Genomic DNA, 27,882 nt, shown 5'->3' on the forward strand with positions numbered 1-27,882 from the left:
GTGTAGAATAAATTCTGTGAAAGAATTTAAAATGTTGTTCATGTATGGAAAAATACCATCACAGATCCTGGTCCAATCTTCGGAGTTAAACAGAACTCCTAGGTCCCGTTCCCACAGTGGTTAACTGAGGAATCAGAGTAAGCTAGTAAGGTCAAATTTGGAAATAAGCCCTTTGAAAGAATTAACTGACAATATGGTTTCTTCCAATTCTGATCATTTGAACCGAAATTTGTTTCGCTTTATAAGAGACTCTATAAAATGCAGAATTTGAAGATATTTGAAAAAATCTTCTGAGGGTATATCAAACTCTGATCTAATTTGTACAAATGATCTCAAAGTTTCAGAGGTAAACATTCCTGAGAAATCAGACAGACCCCTAAAAGTCCAGTCCAGCAATCCAATGCTCCTAATCTGAATGGCAAAGTCCGGGTTCAAAGCTAGAGGGGAGTGAATGGATATATTTTTTCACGTCCTTCCAAACCAGTAATGTGTTGTAGACAATCACATTGTCAGTAAGAGAGTTTATCTGAGTTATACTATTAATAAAGCACAGGGAACCTAAACTTCTTGGATGGCAAAATGAAGATTCAGTATCAATCCACAGAGCGTCCTGCTATTCCTAACCCAGCTTGTAATCATTTTGATTTGGGCAGCCCAGTAATAAAGCTGGAAATTGGGTAAGGAGAGACCCCCGAGGTCCCTCGGTTTACAGAGTTTAGAAAAACCAACTCTCTGTTGCTTATTATTCCAAATAAAACGAGATAATTATGTAAGAATTCAAAGATTGAAAGATCGATGTAGCTAAGTAGCATGGAAGATTTTTTTAATACAACTCCGATTGTGTTAGGCTGAAAGAAAAAAGTTATATAAACCTATAGGATGGCTTGAGGGTGAGTAAATGATGGGATAATTTTCGTTTTTGGGTGAACTGTCCCTTTAAATATATAGTAAATTTTGTCATCATTTACTCACCCTCAAGTTGTTCCAAACCTGTATGAGTTTCTTTCTTCTGCTGAACACAAAAGAAGATATTTTGAAGAATGTCAGTATCCAAACAGCTGATTACTGACAAAATATCTTCTTTTGTGTTCAGCAGAAGAAAGAAATTCATACACCTTGAGGCCCGGGTGAGTAAATGATGACAGAATTTTCATTTTTGGGTGAACTATCGCTTTAATAGAAATTTTAAAGTTGTGTTGTGGTTTTTTTTTTCCATTTATTTTACACTTTCTCAATGACTTTTATGCTTCGCTGCCTCTAAACATTATTTAAACGACAAATGTAATAGAAAAGTAAATGTTTAAATGTAATTTTAAACAAAATACTATTTTCTCTGTATTTCTTATATCAATTTTTTTTTGTGATAAATATAACTTACAAACTTATAAGATAAAAATATAAAAGCCCAGAGTGCAGCTGTACAACACTTTGTTTATTTTTAGTTTTTGTTTTAAGGTCACTACAATTAGAGCCTGCATGTTTGATATTTTTGTGTTACTTTTGTACGTTTATTCTTATTCTAAAATGTGTAGGACTCGTGTGTACTTGCCACTACTTTATTTGCAGTAGCCTACGAGACATGGAGAGATAAGTTAATGTTGAATGCGTGTGTTAGATGTTGTGTTGTGAGGCATGGGCTTATTTTAAGGTTGCATCTCTGACTCACAGCTTTTGCTTGTTTCGGTTTTGGCTTAATTTCTTTCACTGTTGTCAGGTGGGGCTTGCTTATGAACAACAGGTTTGACAGGGACTAGTATATATGGATAAACTCCAAGCAGATTTACTGAAAAGGGCAGTGTGGTTTTGATGACACGTGATGTTATAAACTTTGGAGAACACTCCCTGAAAAAAGCTTTGAAACTGGGATTGTGGAAGTAGCTCATTCATTTGTTTGGTCACTATATGAAACCAATGGCAATGACTAGGCTATATATGCTTAAAACAACGTATCTTTTTACGTTTCAGACCTTGTCACCTCAAACATGAATATTCTGCATTACATGATACGCATAATAAATAAGAATTAATCCGTTTGAAAACAGACATGGCTTGCTTTAAATGTATTGGTGCACCGAAACCCGGAAATAAAGCGCGTGAATGGGGGTTGGACCAAATGTGACAAATTCATGAGCGGAAAAAAAAAAGTTCTCCTGCGAAGTGCGAACAAGTTTTAGACACATAAGGGAAACGTACGAGGACATGGTGGTTGATGAGTGGAAACACACATCTATGTATAAATTACGAATCTATGGACTAATAATAATTGGAAGAAACGTGCATAATGGAGCGCTCTTGAGAATTTAGGAAGAAATGAGCCCATAATTATAGGTATGGTTTGCTTAATTTTCTTTTACCATTACTCGTTCTTTTTGTATTTATGTTATTGACGAATTATTGTTATTAATTTTATTTCTGCGTCTCGTTGTTCAAGTGAATTGCCTGAAAAACACAAACATTGGTTTTAGCTTTGAAACGATGCTTTTTCATTTTTTTGTTTTCAGGCACCACCCGACTGATATTTATACCGAGACCATCCAATGGAAACGACTGGTTTAATTAATCCCTTCTAAACGATTCCTGATGTTGTTAGCACCACGGGGTTGGATGTTTACAGCATAAAGGAGCTCTATTGTTCGGACACATCACGTAAGGAACTGTGTGGAATTAATAGAATTCTTCGCATCAATTGTGTTGGTTTAAATTCCCAAAATGACTGTCAAACTGGACTTTGAAGAGTGCCTGAAAGACTCCCCTCGATTCAGGTAAGAAAGCTACTCTTCCCCCACCCACACTTTTGTGAAAATATGTAACTACTCAAAATAATGTAAAACATTTTTTTTATAACGAATGTGCATTAAATTATAGTTTAATAAAAGACAGGTCACGTGCAGCACATTAAATTATAAACTTGGCTGTCATGTGCAGAATGGATGACGTAGCAGGCTTGTTCCAAGTAGTTCTAAGATCATGTCAGATGAAGTTCAGATGAATGGTTTTGGTCCGGGCGTGCTTGATTAAAACTGTTCTCAAAACAGTGTGAAATGCCGTTGCAAAGGCACTGGAAAGAATTTGCTGAGGTCCATACAAAAGGAATGAATGGGATAATTATTAAGTGGCAATGTGGAGAGTAGGAGGGCACATTTTTCACCGTGATGGGACATTTCTAGTACTGTCAAATCGATTAATCGCAATTAATCGCATTTAATGTAAAAGCTTGTGTTTATATAATTTGTATGTGTGTGTGTGCATGCATACATACATATATGCATATATATGTGTACACACAAACTTTTATGTTACATGCGAGTAATCGATTTGTCAGCACTATTTTTAACCATTCAAGCAAATATATAATGCTGTTATATATCATCTAGAAAATAATTTGTTCTTTCTCTTTGTGGTTTGGCTGTAGTTTTAGTGGGCATGGAAAGTTTGAGTGCCATGTTTAAGTGGCTGCGGAGGGAGCAGACTCCGAGGGTGTAGTGAGTTCAAAAATTAGGTCATTTACTTGCATAAACACACACAATTTCCCTTTTCATCCGTCATATGCGAATCTAAACATGGAGAACACGTGGAACTTGTCTAACACCCAAGAGTACTGTCATGCATGGACACTTTTGACCTTCAGAGAGCAACTGAAAAGTAAGAGTTTCCATGAAGGTGTACAAAGGCCACTGACATAAACACATTCGAGGCCTAGTTTACTTCAGACTGCGGCTGCCTCCGGTTGCTAAGAAGATGATGGGTAGTGGTGGGGAGCAGGAAGTGAGACGAGAGATACTGAAATGATAAACAGGAGACAGGAAGTGTGTTTTAGGGGTTGGATTGCTGCGGAAACTACAACTTTTTCTTCATCACACACAGATTTTTTTGCACAATCAAATAGCCTACATTTTTGATGAGTACACACATCCATGTAAGCTCTGAGTATACTTTAATGCTGGAATACACAACTTTTTGAAATATGAACAGATTTTAAAACACAAGGCATCATAAACTTGCTAGCTTTGTAAATGGTTACAAAGAAGAAGAAACCTGTGCATCATACACTCCTCGGTTCATGCCCTTAGACTTTGAACACGTCACAATATTCCTCATTTAAATAATTCCCAACCAAGGCATATGGAAAATAAAAGTGTGAGGCCTGGTTTAGTTGCGTTAGTACTGTTGTAACTCACGGTTATGGTAAAGGGAGTGTCATTTCCCTAACACGCTTGAAGCAGCTAACCAATCTCAACACACTGATCCAGCCAACCAATCAGAGCACATTGCGCTTTTCAGAAGGAGGGGCTTCAAAGAGACAGTCAGAAACTAAACAGTGTTACCAAAGTCCCTTTTAAGTCATTTCACTCGGCAGCCATCTTTGAAACGCTTTCTGTAATATTGTGCGTTTCACTTTCTCACATTCATAAGTAATATGAGTGCACCATCTTTGTGTACATAAAGTCTTTGGGAGCTCTTAGAAAATTCAGAGTTTACAAGTTGTAATATCGAGTTCAACGAGGACAGGATTGTTTTTAAAAGTAGGAATTACGGTAATTCCAACATGGCGTGAACACACAACGCACTTAAACTCTCGCAATAACATGTAAGGAGAAGTTTGACAAATTAAAACAAAATGTGCTCTTAAATAATATCAAACATGGTTTATATCATCCGACTGGATAGAATCATAGTCCGGAGCTAAAAAACCCCCGGTTGTCATAAGATTTTTTTGTGTGAAATTGGTCTACTCCGACTGACCAAAATCTGCAGACTGGCTCTGACTCTCTCAAGTCAAGTCAAGTCAAGTCCCCTCTATTTCTATAGCGCTTTATACAATACAGATTGTTTCAAACTCAAAGCAGCTTCAAAATGATGCATTTCGGCTGTTGTTCAGCTGAAGTCAGTTCAGTGTTGATTCAGTTCGATGGAAAGATGAGCAATCATTTCATTTATAAAGCAGTTCTGCAGAAAAAATGATGTTATCGTCCAGCTCAGTTCAGTTCTCATACAACAGCGTCAGTGCAGTCAGATAAATAATATTGTTGAACATTTCAGCAACTACCATCGACTCCTTCAGACTATAAATTAGGGCAAATTTGGGCAAAAGTTGTGTAGTGGATTCCAGCCTTTACTTGGATAACACATAGTGTTCGATAAAAATTTGATAAAAAGTCCATTTATTTTATGATCTTTCTCTCAGTTACTGTTTATGCATTAGAAATACATTTTTTAATTTATAAACATAAGCATTATGTCTGTCTGTCTGTCTGTCTGTCTGTATGTGTGAAAAAGCAGGAAACTAAGCTGTTTATCTGTGTTAAAAGAAAAGTCTGACAACGCAGATAAGCGAACATTCTTTGATATAAACACATTTGAATACATGACGTAAATGCACACAATCACGCAGCCCTGAAATAATAATATTTAACTTGGTTAATATGTTTTGTGCAAAGTAAATGTAGTGTTTTTAATGTATTGAGTTAAGATGAATGGGATTACATTCTTTTTTGAGTTTGGTGTGTGAAAATGTATTTGCTATATTTCAATAGGGCAGATATCGAGAAGGTGGAGGTTAACGTCAGTGAACTGGAGACAAGACTTGAGAAGGTGAGGAAATGCTGAGAGACTCACTATTAGTGCTGCATCATTGTGACCAGTGCTCATACATACGAACAAACCACTAACCCTAGTTTTAAACGTCAGCACGTTTTGAAACTCATTGCGTTGATACGTCAAATCCTGTGGCTTGTTGAGGAGACATTTACAGTACTACTACTTTTCTAAGTGCTTTTTTTCATGATAAAACCGGTGAAAATATATCCCATTGGCTTATTTTTAAGTAGAGACCAAATTATCATGGAGACTTGGACCAGTATGCATCTGCCTATCAGCATGCAATCAACAATTCAGAACGCATGCAACTTTATGGCAACATCCTGCCGTACCGGCGTCGAGTTTTGCATGTACAAGCACCACTCCTACTCACATTTTCTTCAGAAAATGCAAAAAAAATAAAATCTGCCACCGTTTTAAACCAAATCAGAACGGAGGATCATATTTAGGCTTACACCATAAAATAATATCCCAAATACTACAGGGTTTATTGTTTTGACCATCAAATGCTCAAATCCTCAATTAAAAAAAAAAAGTCATTGTTCCTCTCTTTTGTGAAGTGATGTAGTGTTATGCAGAGGAACTACAAAGAGGAATTGCCAATTGAAAAGGTTTTAACCTCAATCCAAGATAATTTCCCCTTAAATTTATTAGACTGAATAGTTTCAAACCACAGAGACCTACAAATTCATCTACATAGTAATTTGTTAAAGAGGACCTATTATGCATTTTTGCATTCCTAACTTTCTTTAGTGTGTAATGTTGCTGTTTGAGCATGAAAAAGGTCTGCAAAGTTACAAGTCACTCCAAAGGGAGTTCTTCTTTATATCAGTGTCACTGTTTCTGAACTCCCTGAAACGCCCTAAAACTTTGTTCCGGGAACGAACACTTCACAATATTCCTCATTTAAATAATTCCTGCTCAAGGCATATACAAAATAAAGGGAACGAGGCCTGGTTGAGTTGCGTTAGTAAGTGTTGTAACTCGTGGTTATGGTAAGGTGCGGGACATTTCCGAAACACGCTCGAAGCAGTTGACCAATCACGATACACCGATCCAGCCGACCAATCAGAACACACTGCACTTTTCAGAAGGAGGGGCTTCATAGAGACAGGAACTAAATAGAGTGTTACTGACAGACTGGAAAGAGAGGTGCTGCAACATTGTCAAATATGTGAAAAATAATGTGTTTTTTGAACATTCAAGCATGAAAACCTCTTCTAGTAGAGCCCAAAAATAAAGGTCCTCTTTAAATAACTGATCACAAACTTTGTTTGTAATTTTAGTATGTTATGAATAATATGACATTATAACATCCTGAAAAAAATGTGTGTTTGTATAGTTGGTGAAACAGTGCCACACTATGCTGGATGCAGGCCGTTCCTATTGCCTAAACAGTAAGAGCTTTGTAAATGGCCTTAAAGAGCTGGGACACCACTGTTCTGAGGACCGAACTATGGGGGTGAGTCTATCAACAGTCCTGTAACGGATTTTAAACTAGCATTACTTACTGTACACAAGAACTCACACAGGGTTAGCCACATGTGCTAACTGATACCTGTGACGCTATCTGAAGTGTATAGGTATAGGAAGTGAAACAAGATTGTAAATTCCAGAACTGTACGGTAACGTTCAGCTGTTCGATAAATTCCAGACCGATATGAGAAACAACGGCAATTACCAGTGTAGTGTAAAATATGGGATGTGAAGATATTTGTACTTTATCCAACAGAGGTTTACCTCAGGTTGGAAACTTTAAGATTTGAAACAAAGAATTGAAAAATGCTAATCATGTAAATGCCAACAAAGCTGCACAACTGATTTCTACATTGATAATAATCAGAAATGAGTATCAAATCAGCATATTAGAATACTTTCTGAAGGATCACGTGACACTGAAGACTGGAGAAATTCTCAATTTTAAAATATATCAAATAGAAAATATTTGTTATTTTTACTGTATATATTAAACGCAGCTTTGCTGACTTCTAGAAAATCTTACTGACCTCAAACTTTTGAACGGTAGTGCAAGTGTTTGCAAAATGGAAAAGGAAAGTTCCTGTGTAGCTATCTGAGTTGAAATGATTGCGAGTTAATGGAAGCATAATAGAGGCTGCGTTTCTTTCTTTCAGGAGTGTTTAGAAAAGTTTTCTAAAAAGCTTTCAGACATCGTTTGTGCTCAAGAGGTGAGTCAAGTTCTTCCTTTTTACTGTTACTGTCACTACTAGAAACCAGCGTGCCAACAATCTGCCTGGAGATGTGTTCCTGTTTTCACTTTTCTTTCGGCTTGTCTTTTCTCCAAACAGGATGTGATTGAATCCACACAAAAGTCTGTGAAGTTGAAGCTACAGAATTTTGTGAAAGAGTAAGGGTTTCTTCCTCTGCCTTTTTACCAAGGCACATTTTCTTCTTTCTTTTGTATAATATGAAGCTGTCTGTAAACATATGCATGAACTTGGGAGTCTGAGTAAATAGTAAGTCATGAATCTCATAAATGTTTCTGCAGTGGCCCTTCAGGGAGAATTGATTGTAAAAATGTACTCGTTCTGTATCTCCCCCTCTAAGGGATGTGAAGCGTTTCAAGGATGTGCGGAAGGAGTTCGAGCGAAGCAGTGAGAGCCTTGAGACGGCACTGAGCAGGAACGCTCAAGCTCCACGTGGGAAACAGCATGAGGTGGAAGAGGCCAGCAATAACCTACTGAATGCACGCAGGGCCTTCAGATCAGGAGCCCTGGACTATGTGCTGCAGGTACAAACATAAAGGTGTTCGTGTTACAGTGTAATTATAGTTATAAGTACTGAGTGATGTTAATTAAGTACTTGCTACAGGGTTAGGGTTTGGTTTAGGGATAGTTGCATGTAATTATGCATAATTTATAGGTATTACAACAGTAATGACGTAATGTTTAACAGAGACACTGTAAAATAAAGTGAACGGTATGAAACATACTGTATTCTTGCCTTGAGATTTGGACACACTTAAAATGTCTAGATTTCTTTGCATTATATACTAAAATATCAAACTTAATGGTATTTATCTGAACATACCTTTAAAGCAAATGTTTTATAAAAACGTTGGGTTTCAATTAATCCAACAATATTGTTGAGAATGAAGACAAAAACATCTTGGCACTTTTTGGTTTTCACACACCACCTGTATGCAGATTTGGTTTGTTATCTAGTGTAATGACATTTATATATTTTTACTGTACGATTTGTGTCCAAATACTTTTAGGGTACTGTATTTAGAGGCTCATTCTCAAACACACTCACCTAGTTTCATGCATGGACATATTTAGTATTGTCTCCTTTGGGATATTTGTTTTTGCTTGTATTATTGCCATTGTAAATCGCCTTCTCTCTCTCTCTCTCTCTTCCTAATCTAGATTAATGTCATTGAGTCCAAGAAGAAAACTGAAATTCTTATGGCGGTATGTGTCATAATACAGAATGTATTTTATTAAAGAATCTTATTAAAGTGCCCCTATTATGCTTTTTTAAAGGTTCCAAGTTTTGTTTTGGAGGTCTTCTGCAATATGTTTACATGCATCCAAGGTCAAAAATAATTTTTGCAAAATATACATTACACATCACCTAATTTTTCAAAGATTCTGCAACGGTTTGTTTGAAGATTCAGTCTCTCTAGTCTAAACCCCTCCTTTGAACCCCTTCTCTGCTCTGATTGGTCAGATGGCCCAGTCTGTTGTGATTGGTCTACAGCTTACAGCGGCTGTCGGAAACAGAACGCCTATTAGTATTACCATATCTGAATTTCAGCTCTGGATCTTCCTCAGCGCTTGATACACAGTGATACGAACAATAACGATAGCATCAGTTTTACCATTTCAATTCCAGCATGAGTTCTCGTCCATTCTCAGCGCTGAAAACAGCGTCTTTTCAAACTGTCGACAACACGAACCACACTCTTCCAGTGTCAGCTACAGCTACAGTGTTTGAGGGTCAAAGTAGAAGTTGTTCACGGGCAGCCAATGAACACCATAGACTGGCATTATGCAAATTTGTTACATTGTTACGTTAGTTTGTAACAGGAAGTGAGCCAATTCAACAGTTCAGAATCAATTCTTTCTTTTAGGAGACAATAACTTTATTTGTCGTGCACTTTGATCTTTAAAACTATGCAGACCTTTTACATCCACAAACAGCGATATTACACACTGCAGGAAAGGTAATATTTGAAAAAGCATAATAGGGGCACTTTAAAATAATCAGGACTGAATGGGAACTTACAGTCAGTTTTGCTTTTGTGTTTGTCTCTTGTGTAAATGTGTGTCAGATGCTTTCTCTTATGGAGGCCCAGGCTCTGTTCTTCAAACAGGGCTATCAGTCACTTACAGAACTGGAAAACTACCAAAAACAGCTGAGTGATGAGGTGAGAATTATCTATCTATCTGTCTATCTGTCTGTCTGTCTGTCTAAAATGTTTCAAGTGGTTTCCCCAAATTCAACCTCAATCAGTCTAAAAATTATTCAACCCCCTGAATAGAATCCCTCACAACAGCACAAATCTGCAAAACAGGTGTTGTCTCAAGCACACCTGATGCAACTAATCAAGGGCTTCATTAGTTGCACCAGGTGTGCTTGAGCTAGAACACATGAAATATCTGAACTGGCGGATATTGTCATGTCGTCAGTGAGGAAGCTGAGGCAGCACACAAACCCAAGAATATAACTGAACTGGAGGCCATTGCACATGAGGAATGGGCTAAGATTTCTCAGAAACGCTGCCAGAAGCTAGTGTGTGGTTATATATCTCGTTTTTTTTTTTTTTTTACAAGGGTTTTCTACTAAGTACTAAAGATACTTGCCATAAAGGGGTTGAATACTTTTGAGACTGCAGAAGTCATTAAAAGTTGCATTTTCAGTTGAATTTGAACTATTTCAATTATTCAATTCAGTTTGATTTGTTCATTGCAAACAGCTGAAAGTCTGTAAATTTTGCAGATAAACCGCATTTGCAATGGGGGTTAAATAATTTAGATTACAACTCTATCTATCTATCAATCGATCTATCGTTTGATCGATGTATATGTCGTGAGCATGTGAAGCTGCTTGTGGCTTAAAAATGCACTGAAAAGAGAGGAAGGAAGAAAAAGTGTGAAGTACCAAGTAGGACAAATGTACATGTTGCTTTGAGGGAGAAAAACATAAAACTGATCATGTTGTGAAGTAAAAAAAAAAAAAAAGATTTCTGAGATCACATGATGGCTCATCATGACAGGAACTTTTCTGCCAGAGTGAGCAACAACAGGAAACAGTTTGTATCACACACTGATGTGTGTGTGTGTTGGCACATACTTTTGTGCTCACAGAACTGTAAACCTGCCTGAAAAATACCTCAACACTTTATAAGAAAGTAAACAAACACCAACGCCAGTTTGTGGGCTTAAAATTTACATGCAAATTCTAAGATCTGCTAATATCTGCATGTTTTTAATTTTACTAACAAGTTACCTGAGATCAAATACTGCCTATATGATGTTTAAAAGTTGTTGAAGATTCATGTATTTGTGTGTAAATATCTGGACAAAGCAATGACTTGATTTTGCTGAGGAACATGAAGTTGAAATGTAGACGTTTTAGACAGGAAACTTACTCACCTTCTACTGGCCTGCGAAAACCACAAAACCTGCTCGTAGCTTCCTGTAAGCACAGGAAATGGTGAAAAGCTTAGCAAGACAAATGTCAAGAGAGATCGCAAGAGCCTATTCATAGCAGCGAATGTCTTTAGAGCATTATACAGATTGCAAGTGAAAAAAATGGAAACATTGTCGGGGTCGAGGGACAACTTAAATAAATTAGACGTGGCTGGGATCGAGACGTGTTTTTTACCAGTATAGTGTTACAGAATTGGGGACGAGCGGAAAAGCAGTTAGACCGCAAAAGTGAGAGTGGAAAAGAACTGGAAATTCCGTGGAATATAACAAGCGAAAGTGGATAAGGTGATCTTCGTGACCTCTTCTCGAAACAGGTCAGGAAGTTGAGCAAGTCCCAGCGTATCTAACATCCTTTCCTATTCAGTTAAGCCCTGAGTGACGTGCACTTTGACTCTTCACTAACCGTGGTCCAAAAACCCACCGCACCCCAGATAGACCTCAATTATAGAGGACTTATCATCACTACTCATGACAAGAAAGGTCACGTAATAGCTATCTACAGCAGTGGGAATTTAGGCTGAACCTCAGCGCATGTGTTTATAATTGTATGATATACAATTAAACTTCCATTCTGAGATCTAGTTAAATGGTCCAAACCTCAGTATCAAAGTGTTTCCATCTTTTCAGGATTTTCTGTCCTATACGCTCACATGCCCGTTTCTGATTTTCTGCTCAAATCTGATGTTTTGTGAGATTATCACATGTGTGTGTTTTTTATTTTTTTAAGTCTGGCCTGTAAAAGATAATTGTCTAAACAGGCAATGATACCCTGGCTGATTTGCATGCGTAAATAACCATTGTAACATCCACAGAAAATTTCATAATATCATTTAATATCACATAATATTTAGTTTTATGCACATGAAATTATTAGAACGTTGAACGTCTTGTCTTGCAATAGCAATACATGCATTAGCATTTTAACATTTATTTGTGTATCTTTCTGTGTAGAATACATTTATTTATAGGTCACGTCAAGGATTAATCAAGCTTGCTGTTATGATGATTGAACTGGTTTGCTTTTACATCATTCCAACCTTGCTTTTCACAAAGCAAACAATCTGAAAAAAGTCAGATTTATTTCTACATAAAACCAGTGTTGGGGGTAACGCATTACAAGTAACACGAGTTATGTAATCAGATTGCTTTTTTCAAGTAACTAAGTAACTCATTACTTTTTCTAGTTACTTTTTCAAATAAGTAACGCAAGTTACTTTTTCACATGTATTGTCTGTCCCCATGTTGAGAGAAATCTTGAGTATCGTAAGTGCTGATTCAGTATTACTCAAAATAAATAAAACAGTGAAATGCAAACTCTAATTATATTAGGTTGCACAAGTATACTTTATGTATTTAATCTCACTTTATTAAGCAATGTCTTTGCTGAAGAAAGAGTGTTGAACTTTCTTCTCCTGAATCCTAGTATTTTTCTGCAGTCCAGAGAACGGCGGCACAGCCGACAGGTTTGTTTGAGTTGCGCCCTCTACTGTACAGGCGTGAATTTGCATTTCCGTCAGCCTGAGGCTTATTCATTTCACTTTGGTGTGAAAGGGATTTTAAATTCGACCAAAAAATAAAACTTTTTTTGTTCTCTAAAAACAGATCCGCATGGGGGGAAAAACTGATTTGAGCCACTGTGGTGTACATTGCACCTGTAACACAAATAAAGGAATGAACTATAAAATGTGACGATCATTTCTCCTCTTTTTGTCTAGTATACTCAAATGGTCCTGAATTCTGCGAGAGAGAAAAGGGACATGGAGCAGAGCCTCAGTGCCGTCAAGAAAAAGGTAGTAAGACTCTCTCTCTCACACACACACACACACACACACACACACACACACGCACCATTGTATCTCTACACAAAGACACTATACATGTATCTAAGGGAAGATATATGTGTGTGACTGTCTTTAGGATGTGTCGTACGATGACTCCATTATGGACTTCAGCCCAGATGCACCTAATGGCATCGCAATGGAAGGTTACCTGTACAAGAGAGCCAGCAATGCGTTCAAAACATGGAGCAGGTACAGCACTCTTCCAATATCTGCATAATCACAGTGTTATTCTCGTTACTTTAAAAATCAATATTGATAATATTAAAAATAGTAAACTAAATTTAGTAGTAAATTACTAAAAAAGATAATACATGACTAAACACTAATCATAATTTAGTGGGTCTGTTAAGTTTACTTTTTGGAGGTCTATGATTATGCATTTATTTTTCATTAAATTCTTTAGCTATTTGTAAAGCTGTGATTAAGGGTCATTATTATTAGTCTTTCTGTCTTTGTTCATGTGATTCTTTGTAACTATTAACCTCTTTGAAAAACATTTTTTTATCTTTTAATTAAACAGAGTTCAGTTTCACTCATTATTGGCAAATATTCCTCTTGAAACTCATTTTATATTTCATAGCATACATTTATATTTTGCAGTGATGTGTAAAGCATCACTTTTTTGTATTTGCTCTTTCACCTGTTACCCTTTTGTGTTTGTGTGTCCGTTGAGGGGGTTGAGTGTGAATTCAAAGGATGTAGGTCTGAGTTGGATTACAATCATATGTCTGATTGCATTATTAATATATTACATGGCCGTGTGTGTGTGTGTGTGTGTGTGTGTGTGTACGTACGTGCATACTGCAGGCGTTGGTTCTCCATTCAGAAGAACCAGCTGGTTTACCAAAAGAAACATAATGTAAGTATCAGATTGTCTAACATAAGGATCACGTAGCATTAACCAATAGAAGTAATGCCACATCGTTTCACACACACATGCTGATACTTATAAACCCACACATTTTATGTATTGGAAAGAATTTAGAGGCTCTTTAAACTGTTTCTTTTTTTTTCGGTGACCGTAGAAACACATTGCACAAGCAGACCACATTTGTTTTATTTAAACAAGCTCTCTGTCTGTCTCTGTAACAGGAGCAGATCACTGTTGTTGTTGAGGACTTGCGGTTATGCACAGTGAAGCCCTTCAGTGAACAAGACAGACGATTCTGCTTTGAGGTTGTCTCTCCCTCCAAGTGAGTCTGTGTGCGTGTGCGTGTGTGCGTGTATGTGTGTGCGCACATGTGCACTAAACTGTCAGAACTGGTCTGCCATTTTTTTTTTTTTGGAGCATGCAACATTTTTCTGATTCTTGTAGTGTTTATGTTTCTTGCTGCAATTTGACTGTAAACAGTCCTGTAAATATGTTACTCTACATTTAGGCAGGTCTGTACATATCCCATTCTCCAAATGACAGGGTGTGTGTGTTTGTGTTTGTGTGTGTGTGTGTGTGTAGGAGCTGTTTATTACAGGCTGATTCAGAGCGACAGCAGCAAAGCTGGATCAGCGCTGTCCAGAACAGCATCGCCTCAGCATTCCAGGACAGAAGAGATGACAATCTTAGCTCTGTACGTCACACACACACACACACACACACACACACACACACACACACACACACACACACGTTTAACTAAAATATCTAAGTGCAGACATTCCATTGAGCTCTATAGATTTATATAAAGCTACTTATTATTACAGTATATTACTACTGACTAGGTATGTCAAAAGTACCAAGTTAAAATAAGTAATAAGATAACGATAACAATCTGTCTACAGTATTGTTTGTGCTGGATACCTGTGCATTCACTGCCGTCTGGCTGATAGCTTGCTTTGCAGCATTCACAGGCATATTTTCACATATGCTCTGAATGATCACATCTTGCTGTGATGTGGTTACATGCACCATTCAAATGTGCTTCTTGGTCAAAACACCTTGAGTCTTGGCATTTATTTTAAAAGAATGTAAACTGATGGGCAAAGAAATCTCATATATAACAAAATAATACAACTGTGTGCTAAGCCTTACAAATGCAGGCAAAGAGACCTGCCCCAGTCTAAAGTGTCATCAATATTAATCAAACTACACTATTAAGAGGTATTTATTTAGTTTATTCCTCACTGTTTACTTGAAAAACATGAAGCAAAGTTTACTTTAATTATTAATTGAGAAATATGTGAAAAGTATGTTACAGTTTTTATTCAGTTTGTTCAGTTAGTTTTATTAATAGTAAAACAATTTAATACAATAGTGTGTTCAGTAGTGTATTCCCTTTTTTTTTGGTGTTGAAATTTCAGTGGTACTGGTATAAATTACAGAATTTTTGATATTGTGACAATCCAACTACGGACTAGTTCTGTGTAGCCAGACCTTCAGACTGACATCACAGCTTTCATTGGCCAAGGACCGGCCAGAGGCCGTCTGACTGACATGTAAAGCAACCAATCACAGTTCATGTTTAGGAGCGTGAAAATGTCCCTACAATAACAGACTGGCGTGTAAAACTCTTGAACATATTTTAGAGTCTTTGCCACAAAATCACAGTTGTAAACACACCGGCGTTCTTCTTCCATGAGGGGGTTTGGCATCAAGACGGCTGTTTCCAGGCGGACTGTTAAACAACCTGACACACGTCTCCCAGAAATTCTGTAGAATTCAACCAATCATATTTCGAAACTCCTGAAGTGTTTCCTATTTTGTGTGGCTTATGCATCAGACATTCAGCCAACAGTTCAATATTATATAATTGTTTGTATAGTTAAAAAAAAAAATATATATATATAGTTTTTTTTTCACCTTTGAGGATGACAAAACTGACAGCTTTGTTTTTAAACATAGCACATTTATAGTACGCTTCCACACAAGCAGAATTAGCTAGAATGCTATATTTTAATGAAGGCGATAAATGTGTTAAAAGTGGACATGTGTGTGTTCAACAGAGAGATCGCTGCAGCTCAGTGTCTGCGGGAAGTGTGCGTTTGAGCAGTGGGGAGCCGGAAGCGTCTCATCGGGAGGCTCTGGAGGAGGTGCAGGCCATCTCTGGGAACGGACAGTGCTGTGACTGCGGGGAGCCCGGACCCGACTGGGCCTCTATTAATCTGGGCATCACACTGTGCATTACCTGCTCTGGCATACACAGGTTAGTAACGCACACACACACACACACAGCTATATAACGTATCATACGAACATGCATCTGAATTGGGTTTCGTGTTTGCAGGAGTTTAGGTGTCCACTTCTCAAAGGTACGATCCCTTACGCTGGACTCATGGGAACCAGAGCTCGTCAAAGTAAGAATGCATGCACGTCATGCTCATGTATTTATGTTTGAGATAAAAATGTTGCACTTCTCATTTTGTCCATTTCTGCTGCTTCTGTCTATTTCATCATCTCTCTATTTCTACAGCTCATGTGTGAGTTGGGAAACACAGCTATTAACAAGATCTATGAGGCGCGTATTGATGAGATCACAATCAAGAAGCCCCACCCCTCTAGTCCAAGGTACAGTAAATGCAGTGTACTAGTTAATGGGCAGTTTTGCTTTTTTGTCTACTTAAAAACTACTTCTAACCTTTTATCAGCATGTCTATATAAAAAATGTTTTTAAATGTATAAATGTGTGTTTTTAAATGTGTGTTTTTAAATGTGTGTGTTTATGTGTGTGTGTGTGTGTGTGTGTGTATATATATATATATATGTATGTATGTATGTATGATATATATATATATATATACACATATACACATTAGGGCTGTCAAGAGATACCTTTTTTTTTTTTAATCCAATTAATTACACGATGTGGCGATTAATTCATCGAAATAATCGCAAATTAATCTCACATCAAATTTGGCTGAGAAATAACCCCCAAAAGAACATTTAAAGTCATTATTGTGTTAAATGAGAAAAGCATCAAATAGACATTAGAAAAAGTAGCTTTAGAAAAAAAAAATGTTTAACATATTTAACATAGAATTTATTACACAAACTTTTAGGCTTCAACGGCCTTGAGGGTGAGTAAATGATGACAGAATTTTCATTTTTGGGTGAACTATCCTTTTAATGTTTTTATTTTTATTAATATGAAAAAAAAAATTTGTTTTTTTAATGAAATTATACTCTAAATAAGAAACTGCCAGTAGGTGGCGGTAAATCTCTAAATGAGTAAGTCATTGAGTCATTCTTTCATTCGATTAGTTTAAACAGTTGATTCATTGAGGAATTAAGCAAATGGCTCTCTTCATGAACAGGCCATTGAATCATTGGTTCATCCGATTGATTCGGTCAAAACGCAGATTCATTCAGAAACGGCGCACAACAGTTCTGCTCTGGCTTTATAAGTAATATTCTCATTGGCAAAATTGAGCAAAAGCAGACAATTTCGTGTATAAAATATGACACAATTAACTTCTTATTTATTGAACTGTTGCATATAATCAATATCACATTTGCACTCGTGCTATTCGGGACAAAAACAGCACTCATGTGAAATTGCGCTCGTTACTTGTGTGACATTGCTTAACTATCATATGATATAAATATGAAACAAAAACTCATACAGGGGCGGTTTTGCCTGATATCTTGAATTTTAGGGGCATTTTCTAACTGCTCTCTATAGGCTACATCACGCAGTAATATGTAAAGTTAACATGTTAAATAATCGAAAGCCCTAATGTGTGTGTGTGTGTGTGTGTGTTTTGCAATGCTAGTCATCACTAAAACCACAGAATTTTGTTTGGAATATATAATCAGTATATGTTTTCTTAGGCAAGATAAAGAGTCGTGGATTCGCTCTAAGTATGTAGAGAAGAAGTTCATCCACAAGCTCCCTGAGACCGGTCGAGCAACAGTCCTGCGGCGCTCCAGTGCCCGACGAAACCGAGCAACCACGCAGGACAGACCGAGCACACGCCCTGCCCTCAAACCCAAACCCAACCGAGCCACTCTGCCACGACTCACGGGTACACACACACACACACACATGCCCACAAACTCACGACACGCTATAATTTACACACATATATATATATATATGTGTAAGAGTCATGCACCCAAGAACCAAGAGTCTGTATTTATGTTTTTGATTCCCTGCTACAGTTCAGCATAGAAATGCATACAACAGGGTTATGTGTACTCGAAATAAAACGAAAACTCGGACACAGTACTCAAAATATTGGTTTAAACATATTTTCATAAACTGTAATAAAACAATGAATGCAAAGTAAGTTAAAAACTAAAATGCTACCAAACTGAAAAAAAAAACGACCTGGCACGTAATAATCTGATCCGTGTGTAATAAGACGATCCCACATGCAGATGCTGATGAGACGCCAGTAAAGTTACTGATAACAAAGATGGACTCGCATTAAACCGCAGTGACTGGTAGGATACAGCACAGCACTTTTCATTGTTATAAACAAACTTTTAAGTAACTTGCAAGTTAAATCCATCTCAGAGCATTTCATACTGTGTGTTGCTTTAAGCGCACAAGTGTGTGAAGTTCAAGTCAATTTTGGGTTCTCTTGTATTTAAAGTGCCCCTATTATGCTATTTTTAAGACTCCTAATTTAGTTTTAGAGGTCTCCTACAATATGATTACATGCATACAAGGTCAAAAAAACTATTTCTCATAATCTACACTTCACATCACCTCGTTTCTCAAAAAGTCTGAAAGCGGTTTGTTTGAAGATTCAGTCTCTCCAAATCCCTCCTTTCCGCAAGTCTACTCTGCTCTGATTGGTCAGACGGCCTGGTCTGTTGTGATTGGCTGTCAGAAATGAAATGCCTATTACCATATCTAAATTTCCGCTCCGGAGGCTTCCTTAGTGCTTGCATACACATACGAACAATAACGATGGTCAGTCAGTTTTTCCGTATCAATTCCTCGTCCTTCTGAAGTGCATTAAAGTGGATTCTCAGCGCTGAAAACCGTGTCTTCCCGACATGAACGACACGAACCAAACTCTTCCAGCCTCAGCAACAACTACAGTGTTTGAGGGTCAAAGTAGACGTTGTTCACGGGCAGCCAATGAAGACCTTAGACTGGCATTATGCAAATCTGTTACATTGTTACGTAGGTTTGTTACAGGAAGTGAGCCAATTCAACAGTTCAGAATCAATTCTTTCTTTTAGGAGACAATAACTTTATTTGTCGTGCATCTTTAAACTTTGCAGACCTTTTACATCCACAAACAGTGATATTACACACTGCAGGAAAGGTGATATTCAAAAAAGTCTTAAACATTGCTGTTATTAAAATAATCAGTGCTCGTCTTGCAGTATTTGATGAGTTGATATGATGTGTGACTGTGATTGCTGTGTAAATACGATCTGGATATTTCAAAAGTGTTTTTTTTTTTTTTTTATCTGTTGGTTTAACTAATTCTTTAACAAAATAACTAAACACAAAAATATGTTAATAAAATTATAACTGTTACTATAAAAAATAAACTCAAACTAGTATAGTAATTCTAAAAATAATGCACAACTGTAGTAAGTAACCTTGACACAAACACACACGATGACCCTAGTAAATTGAAACAATGAAGATAAGTGTCCCAGTTTCTACTGATCTAATCAGTTTCTTGATGTTTCCCCTACAGGCCTGAGCCCAAGTGAAATAATGAAGAACAATTCCAGCTCCCATAAAGGTTACACACACACACACACACACACACAGAGACAGATATGATGTTCACACATCCATTTGACTACACAAACTCCATACTGACTCTCTCTTTCTCTCTGCACAGAGAATGATGAAGAGGAGGATCTGAGTGGTCTTCATCCCGGGGCTTTGCTGTATCGATCTGTGGCGATGCAGCATTTCCCTCTCATGGCAGACGCTCTGGCACACGGCGCTGACGTCAACTGGGTCAATGTGGCCGAAGACAGCAGAACTCCACTAATACAAGCTGCTATGGCTGTGAGTGTGTGTGTGTGTGTGTGTGTGTGTGTGTGTGTGTGTGTGTGTGTGTGTGTGTGTGTGTGTGTGAGTCCAGCATTCATGTTTTGAGTGTGTATTACAGTGAATAATTACTGTGTATTTCTCCCTGCAGAATTCCTTGGCAGCCTGTGAGTTCCTCCTGCAGAACGGCGCTAATGTTAACCAGGTGGACTCGAACGGGAGGGGACCATTACACCATGCTACCATACTGGGACATACAGGGTAACACACTTAGACACTAGGGCTGATTTCCTGATTAATAGCGATATTCGTTGGAACAGTTATGTTCTTGATATCGATTCTTAAATTTCCAAGATCAATCTTTTACTCAATGCCAGCGTTTCCTGCAGAACTTGTCACCGGCGGCGCACCCTGCTGTTGAATCTGTGTACCACAGCTGAATCTACAGCTATGCCAAATAAGGCCCAGGGGCCGGTTTCACAAAGATAGACTTTGACTATGGCTTCGATATAGTAGATAGTCAGACTTCAGATCAGGGCTCCAGACTAACTTTTTTCACCTCCGTCCTGGAACCGTCCTGAAAAACAATTTGAACCGTCCTAAAGTGAACGTCAACCGTCCCAAAATAAACATGTTGTTTCTGTACTTTGTTATTATCATCTATAGTTGTTAGTTGTTAGTCACATAATAAAAACACCATTAAAATGTTTATGATATATATTATTATATTTATTTAGCTCCATTCAAAGTAGTTATCTGTAAACAGGTAAAAAACTGATTTAATAAAAAATAACAAGAGTTAAATGCTTTTTTGTATTCATGCAGAACAAATCTTTTTTTTTTTTTTTCATATATACGAAAATTAAGAGAAAAATACAAACAGCTCAAAACGTTTTTGAGTTGGTTTGATTAAAAAAAAAACAAATAAATACTGGTGACAACAAAAATATCATCATTCTTTATTCTTTCAAGCAGCAGACATATTTATTTGTATGAATTAAATATAATGAATCCTTAAAGCTATTAATGAGCAGTGAATGCTTTTCTCTTTTTCTTTTGTTGCTTGATCAATATTAAGGACACAGACCGCATTAGGTTTATTACCCACTGTCACTTTAAGAAGTCGGATCATGTCCAATGAATGACATGCACTGATACAATCCGATACACTCAAAACTGTTTAAGACATAACCATCATAGTTTACGTGAATACTCTCCAAAACGGACTTTTCAACATAATGTTGTGTGTGTATTTGTCCATTCAGACACGAAAGAGAGCTCAATTCAGTACTCGCGCGCTGTCTATGTGCATGGCTGCACGCTTCGGGTCGGGTGTGTGCGCACAGAAAACCGTACCGAATAGAGATCTTTTTTTTGCGTCGTCACTCTTATTCTGCTCTACTCATTCTCCCAGACGTTTACATTTTTTAACGTTTTATGAGACATGCAGCGCATGTCAACCCGTGTGCCGCTGGGTAGATCAGCACGTTACAGTACAAATGTGCGCATCTACCACAAAGCTTCCCAAATCGTCACTATCTAACATTTTTGTCTAGTTTTTATTCGTTGACGAAAATATCAATAGATTTTCGTCATAGTTTTTGTCATTCAAAACTAGTTTTTATTTAGTTATCGTCTCGTTTTCATCTGTGAAAATAAGCCATGTGATAGATGTACCGCGAAACAAGTCTCCGGGTGAGTAGCCGGCCAGTGACAGTAACTATAGTAACAGCATGAGAAGACGCGCTCCGTTGTAGTCAGCGCTTGGTCGGTTAATTTTGGCATTTTCTAAGTAAGTTACCCTAATAGGCTAGTAATAAATGAACACACATTCAAAAATGTCTTTCGTCCTGTAGGCGTCCTAGAGAATATTTCTGTTCGTCCTAAACACATTTTCTATCGTCCCCAGGACGATAGGACGCCGTTAGTCTCGAGCCCTGCTTCAGATAGACATCTAAATCAGCACTTAAAGGATTAGTTCACCCCAAAATGAAAATTTCCTAATAATTTACTCACCCCAATGCCATCCAAGATATCCATGTCTTTCTTTCCTCAGTGGGAGAGAAATTATGTGTTTTGAGGAAAACATTTCTGGATTTTTCTTCTAACAATGGACTTCATTGGTTACCATCGTTTTTAAGTCCAAATCAATGCAGTTTCAAAAGTCTTTGAAGTGTTTAAACGGGCTGTACGCGATCACAGCTGAAGAAGAGGTTGTTATCTAGCGAAACGATAGGTCATTTAAAAAAAATATATATCATTTATACACTTTTTACCTTCAATAGTTCGGATTGAGCTGATTAACAAACGGACAGGGAACTACGTCATCACGTTGAAAGGTCACGCCGGCGCCGGCAATACTATTTGAACTACTATTCATATTCATCAGAATGTTATTCATATACTATTCATATTCATATTCACTGAATACTATTACTATATATATAATAGCAAACAATACTATTTGAACTATCCTCCTACGTACGGTCGCATTGTAAACAGTGGGGCGGTACTTCTGCCGGCGCCGGCGTGATTATGGAAATCAAAATTATGGAAAATTGCCTCAAAATATTTAAGATTCTGCACTATTTCTGTGTAACTAATCAAATAAGCAAGTAATGTTTGATCATCACAGCTGTTAAGAACTTTTCAAATATGGTTATGTGTATTTATACATTACAATCACATACAGTGATGAACTAGGAAACCTAAAAATGGCACTTCGTAACATAGAGTTTTCCGACCTCTGACCTAACCTGTGTCTGTGCTGTCATAGGTTGGTGTGTCTGTTTCTTAAGAGAGGAGCGGACTACAATGCAAAAGACACTGACGATAAGGACCCGATCGGCATAGCCATAGATAACGCCAACGCCGACATCGTCACGCTGTAAGTAGTCTTTGATAGATGGAGAGCGTGCGCTGAAAACTGCACTAATCCATTTATGGGACATTTGATGAAGCTCTTCCTGCTAATAACTCCATTAACATATCATCCGCTGTGGTTTTCCTCCCAGACTCCGGATAGCCAAGATGAACAAGGAGATGCGGGAGATGGACGGCACTCCATCAGGTCATTCTGAGGGGCGGGGCTTTGGTGCTGGGGGCGGGGCTGGGGCTGTGATTGGACACACTAAGAAAAGCTTTCAAACCATCAAGAATCAGCTTAGTGGTCGGGCATCAGCTGGCCAGAATTAACTAGCTGTGCGTTTAGATGACAAAACAGAGGAAACCTTGAGTGTAACAGAGAATTAGAGGGAAGAAAGGACAGTATGTGGGTTTGTGCACTTTGATAAAGCACTTTAAAACACATGGTAACACTGAATGTTAACACTACGTTTTTAATAGCACATAATGGTTTTGTTGGGAACTCCAAAACTGTGTCACACTATTAGTTCACCACTAACATTACCAACGGTAGAGTATTACATTGACACTGTGTAAAAGATTTGGACTTCACTTCAGTTATTTTAGTTCCTGTGGTAATGTTTTGATTTGAAGTTTTATAGTATTTTTATTAGTTGGTATTAGTACTGTTTGTACTGAGGTTTTGCATGAGTCATGTACTGTGACAGTATGCTTTTACAAAAATCAGTTTTTTGTTTGTATGGCTGGTGTTTATGCATCTATTAGAAACATCTGAAGTGGAATGTACAGTGTTTTTTTTATTTTTGAGCTAGTATGGGTTTGATTTATTTAATATCTGGTGAGACCTGATTAGGCATTGCAGTTTTTTTAATTAATTTTTTTAACATAATGTAAAGGATAAACTCAGCCGGTCATTACAGTGCTTGCAAGATATCACCGTGCTGAAATGTTTCTTCTTCTTCTTCTTCTTCTTCTTTACAGTTTGCTCTATCTATCTATCATATCTCTCTTTCATATCTATCTATCTATCTATCTTTCATATCTATCTATCTATCATATCTATCCATCTATCTATCTTTCATATCTATCTATCATATCTATCTATCTTTCATATCTATCTATCTATCATATCTATCTCTATCTATCATATATATCCATCTATCTATCTTTCATATCTATCTATCATATCTATCTATCTTTCATATCTATCTTTCATATCTATCTCTATCTATCATATCTATCTTTCATATCTATCTATCTATCTTTCATATCTATCTATCTATCTTTCATATCTATCTATCATATCTATCTTTCATATCTCTATCTATCTTTCATATCTATCTATCTTTCATATCTATCTATCTTTCATATCTATCTATCATATCTATCTTTCATATCTCTATCTATCTTTCATATCTATCTATCTTTCATATCTATCTATCTATCTTTCATATCTATCTATCTATCTATCTATCTATCTATCTATCTATCTATCTATCTCTTGTTCTTTCCATCTCCCTGTATCTAATCATACCTTGCAAACACTAGTATTTCCTTCATAAATGCGAGTGATTCGGCTGTAATGGGATTAGCATGGACATTTGGCATTGCATGGGGAATCACCAGCATTTAACCAACATGTTTACAATTACCCATCATTAAATGCATCAAATCAAAACTTCAGACCCTGGTGATCATTTAGACAGAGCATTATGATCCGTTTTAATTTTTGGCTTTCCAATATGAAAATAAATATGATTCTGTTACTCTGAATCTGATGCTCGTATCGCAGTGCCAGATGTTTGCAGGTGTGCTTTTTCTGTGGTGCTTATGCTTTTTACGTTTATGGCAGTTTGTCCACGTGTCTGTGTCTCTGTATACAAATCAGATTTTGCTGTGGTGTGTTTGTGCGTGTGTGTGTGTGTGTGTGCGCATGTCCTGAGACGGGTGGCCAGGTGTCTCCTGCTTGCAGTGTGTGTCCTCTGCACTGCGTGCGACAGGTAATCCTGTTACCGTACTCCCTTACGTATGAAAAACAACTGCACTTATGTACTATTACAAATCTAACTCTTCTCTTCTGGGTGCTGGTGTTGACATCAGGCTGATTCTTCCATCTTGTTAGACCTTGTTAAACTCTGTTTGACTCCAGGTTTTCCATCTTTAATCATTACGCACACACACAGGGGATATAATTCACACTCTCATACAGTATATGACTGTAGTACATACTCAAGTCTTATTTGTTTTGGAAATCAAATGCAATGTGCTGTAAGATTATTCAAGTCTTACATCTGTAACAAATAAGGATGCAAAAAAAATTGATGTTTTGCTGATTGCTAGAAGGGGCTATATGTAGAATTCAGAAACGCTTGTTATTAGCGACACCGGTGGCTGTTTAGTGAACTGCACTCGTGCACACGTAACGTACAAGAGACTGAACGTGATGTAATGCTCGCGGCGAAGTTCTTCGTTCTTTGCTTTGACAAAACAAAGTTTAAAATACCTATACTTTTAACGAACATCCAGACTCTGCCCTTTTCTTTGCATGACAAATTGATAATGATATTACAGTACGGAATGGCTTTTTTGGCATTATCCTGAACGTCGAACGGAAGAGAGGCACTCGAGTGAACGTCTTTTGATTTTCCCGAGTGTCCTTCACATAAAAATCAGTCCCACAGGCTTTCATAGACAACCTAGGAAGTCGCAAAAGGTCTCGTTTTTTTAGTGTCTTTACAAGCTGTTCACACATTGGCAATACAAATGCAAATAATTAATGAAAATCACATATAGCCCCTTTGAAGTTGTGTTTCTTATTCCTAGGAAAATATTCTAATACAAATTTTTCTGTTTTTTTTCCTCCTGTAGGTGATGACACCTATCATGATATCTTCAGGGATTTCTCCCAAATGGCTTCCAACAACCCAGAGAAGCTTAAGCGCCGTAGCGCTGATATGAAGTAAACCATATCAACCACTAGATGTCAATGTTACACCAATATACACACATTGGTGCTCCAGTAGACAGAATGAAGTTACCACATACTATAGTTTTTCTTTTTTTGCTGAAACGTCACCCGGCTGGCTCCCAATGCTGCTTCATTTGGTTTGTCTGGTGCACTTGATTTGTGGGTCTAAACATCTGGGTTTTAGCATATTTATCCCAGTTTAGGCTTTAGGATGTCATCAATAATATTTGCTTATCTCTTTGGGCCACAATCCTTATTCCTTTACATTGACCTTCTGTATCCAGATCATTTATCATTTGAGCAAGTTTACATTACACAAATGTAATGAAAGCATCAAGTGGAACACATAAAGCCAGAGTAGTGGTGAAGTGGATGCCTTTACATGTCTCATTTAAATGGCTATTTATCCTCATTGAATTGATTTTCAATGGACAAGTTGCTATTCGTTTATTTTATTCACTATGTTGTGAGCCACAGTGTTAATGCAACTTGAATGTAAATGTTACTTTGGGTGTGAGATCAGTTTGCTTGGTTCTCCTGTATATTTTTATTTCCATTTTCTCTTTTTGTAAGACCAAAACAACACGTTTGAAATGGTTAAGTGATGTTTTGTGAGCATGCGATGCTCTAAGCAACACGTTTGAGATTGAAAACGGTGGAATATGTAGCTAAATAAATAAATGATTCATGACTCATCGTGTGACTTGCATTTCTAAGCTTTGCTAATGGTTAACTAGGATGCAGAATTGTGCAATGAAACGCCATTAACACTTGCATAAATATAATCTTACAGAAAGAAACATTAAAGTGTACGGTGACTTGTTATAAATGTCTTAAATGATTTATATTTTAAACAAATGCAATTTTTTTCTATTCATCAAAGAGTCCTGAAAAAATGTATATTTATAAAACGGATAGTTCCAGTCCTTGATTCTGATTGGTTGAGCCGCGTTCGAAGCCGTTGTAAATGAACAAACAGACCTGTGACCGCATTACATTAGTATTACTGCGCAACTGCCGTTCGTGATTCTTTGTTGCTGCCTTGCTGCATGTGTTGCTTAGCAACCTCTTTGGAACTACATTGCTTGGCGGAGGAATAAATGTTTTATAACGTTATATTTTTTGTTGCTGGTGTTTATTTTATGAATAAAATAAATATTAAAATGAATATTTTTATGGAGTAACCGTTTTATAAAAGCAATAAGCCCCTTGAAGCGGTGTTTTACAGTGGATTTAGAACGCTAAATTCACTGTAAAACACGGCTTCAAGGGGCTTCTTGCTTAATTATATCAGTTTTCCCAAAAAAAAGAAAGAAGAAAAGTTTCCTGAGCAGCAAATCAGCTGAAAATTCAGCTTTGATCACAGGAATAAATTACATTTTAAAACATATTAAAATAGAAAACAGTTATTTGAAATTGTAATAATATTTCTCAATATGACTATATTCGATCAAACAAATGCAGCCCTGGTAAGCTTGAGAGACATTTTAATTAACCACATTAAAGTGGTTAACTACTTAACACAGATTTATTTGTTCCAATAAAACCCAACTGTCTTACCACACAGTAGTGCTCTTCCTGGAAAATAAAAGCATAACAGGCACATGAATATCGGCTGGAAAAAGGTCAAACTACCTGATCGGCTCAGATTGGAAATTCCACTCAACCTTCCAACTAGATCAAAAGTCAACTAGCATTCTAAAGCTCAAAAAACCAGTTGATGAAATGTTTAATGTCATTGCCCTGCTTTGGCAAACCAATGCTACTACTAGTCCAACTGTGACTGAACTGCATTGTTGACTTTATAATGCTACTGAACTGATCCAACCTCAAGAAGAGTTTCACTTCTCATGCTATGCCAGCAAACTGAGGTCTATAGCTAAGCTGTGTGTGTGTGTGTGTGTGTGTGTGTGTGTGTGTGTGTGTGTGTGTGTGTGTGTGTGTGTGTGTGTGTGTGTGTGTCACTTCTCATGCTATGCCTGCAAACTGAGGTCTATTGGTTAAACCGTGTGTGTGTGTGTGTGTGTGGCCAA

The 27,882-nt window shown here is 37.2% G+C and overlaps 1 protein-coding gene across 1 annotated transcript; it reads left to right on the plus strand.

Annotated features, from left to right (window-relative positions):
- Positions 1 to 2,102: 2,102 nt before the first annotated feature.
- On the plus strand, positions 2,103 to 26,540 carry acap1 (ArfGAP with coiled-coil, ankyrin repeat and PH domains 1). The gene is made up of 24 exons (XM_084405959.1): positions 2,103 to 2,328; positions 2,502 to 2,762; positions 5,535 to 5,592; positions 6,941 to 7,060; positions 7,731 to 7,784; positions 7,905 to 7,963; positions 8,164 to 8,347; positions 8,985 to 9,029; positions 9,893 to 9,988; positions 12,989 to 13,063; positions 13,191 to 13,303; positions 13,922 to 13,973; positions 14,207 to 14,307; positions 14,568 to 14,679; positions 16,052 to 16,251; positions 16,333 to 16,402; positions 16,519 to 16,613; positions 17,877 to 18,070; positions 19,712 to 19,759; positions 19,862 to 20,034; positions 20,168 to 20,277; positions 22,793 to 22,903; positions 23,031 to 23,086; positions 25,750 to 26,540. The coding sequence occupies exons 2-24, from the start codon at positions 2,710 to 2,712 to the stop codon at positions 25,842 to 25,844; spliced, it is 2,274 nt and encodes a 757-aa protein (XP_084262085.1). The 5' UTR covers positions 2,103 to 2,328; positions 2,502 to 2,709; the 3' UTR covers positions 25,845 to 26,540.
- The last annotated feature ends 1,342 nt before the right edge of the window (positions 26,541 to 27,882 follow it).

This window comes from Rutilus rutilus (genome assembly GCF_951802725.1).
Source record: "Rutilus rutilus genome assembly, chromosome: 3".
NCBI lineage: Eukaryota > Metazoa > Chordata > Actinopteri > Cypriniformes > Leuciscidae > Rutilus > Rutilus rutilus.

What these genes read in the sequence shown, in the direction of transcription:
- acap1 (XM_084405959.1), top strand. Translation starts at nt 2,710, where the DNA reads ATGACTGTCAAACTGGACTTTGAAGAGTGCCTGAAAGACTCCCCTCGA. An exon ending in ACATCGTTTGTGCTCAAGAG is followed by an intron (nt 7,785 to 7,904) that starts GTGAGTCAAGTT and finishes TTCTCCAAACAG; the next exon opens with GATGTGATTGAATCCACACA. An exon ending in GAGGTTGTCTCTCCCTCCAA is followed by an intron (nt 14,308 to 14,567) that starts GTGAGTCTGTGT and finishes GTGTGTGTGTAG; the next exon opens with GAGCTGTTTATTACAGGCTG.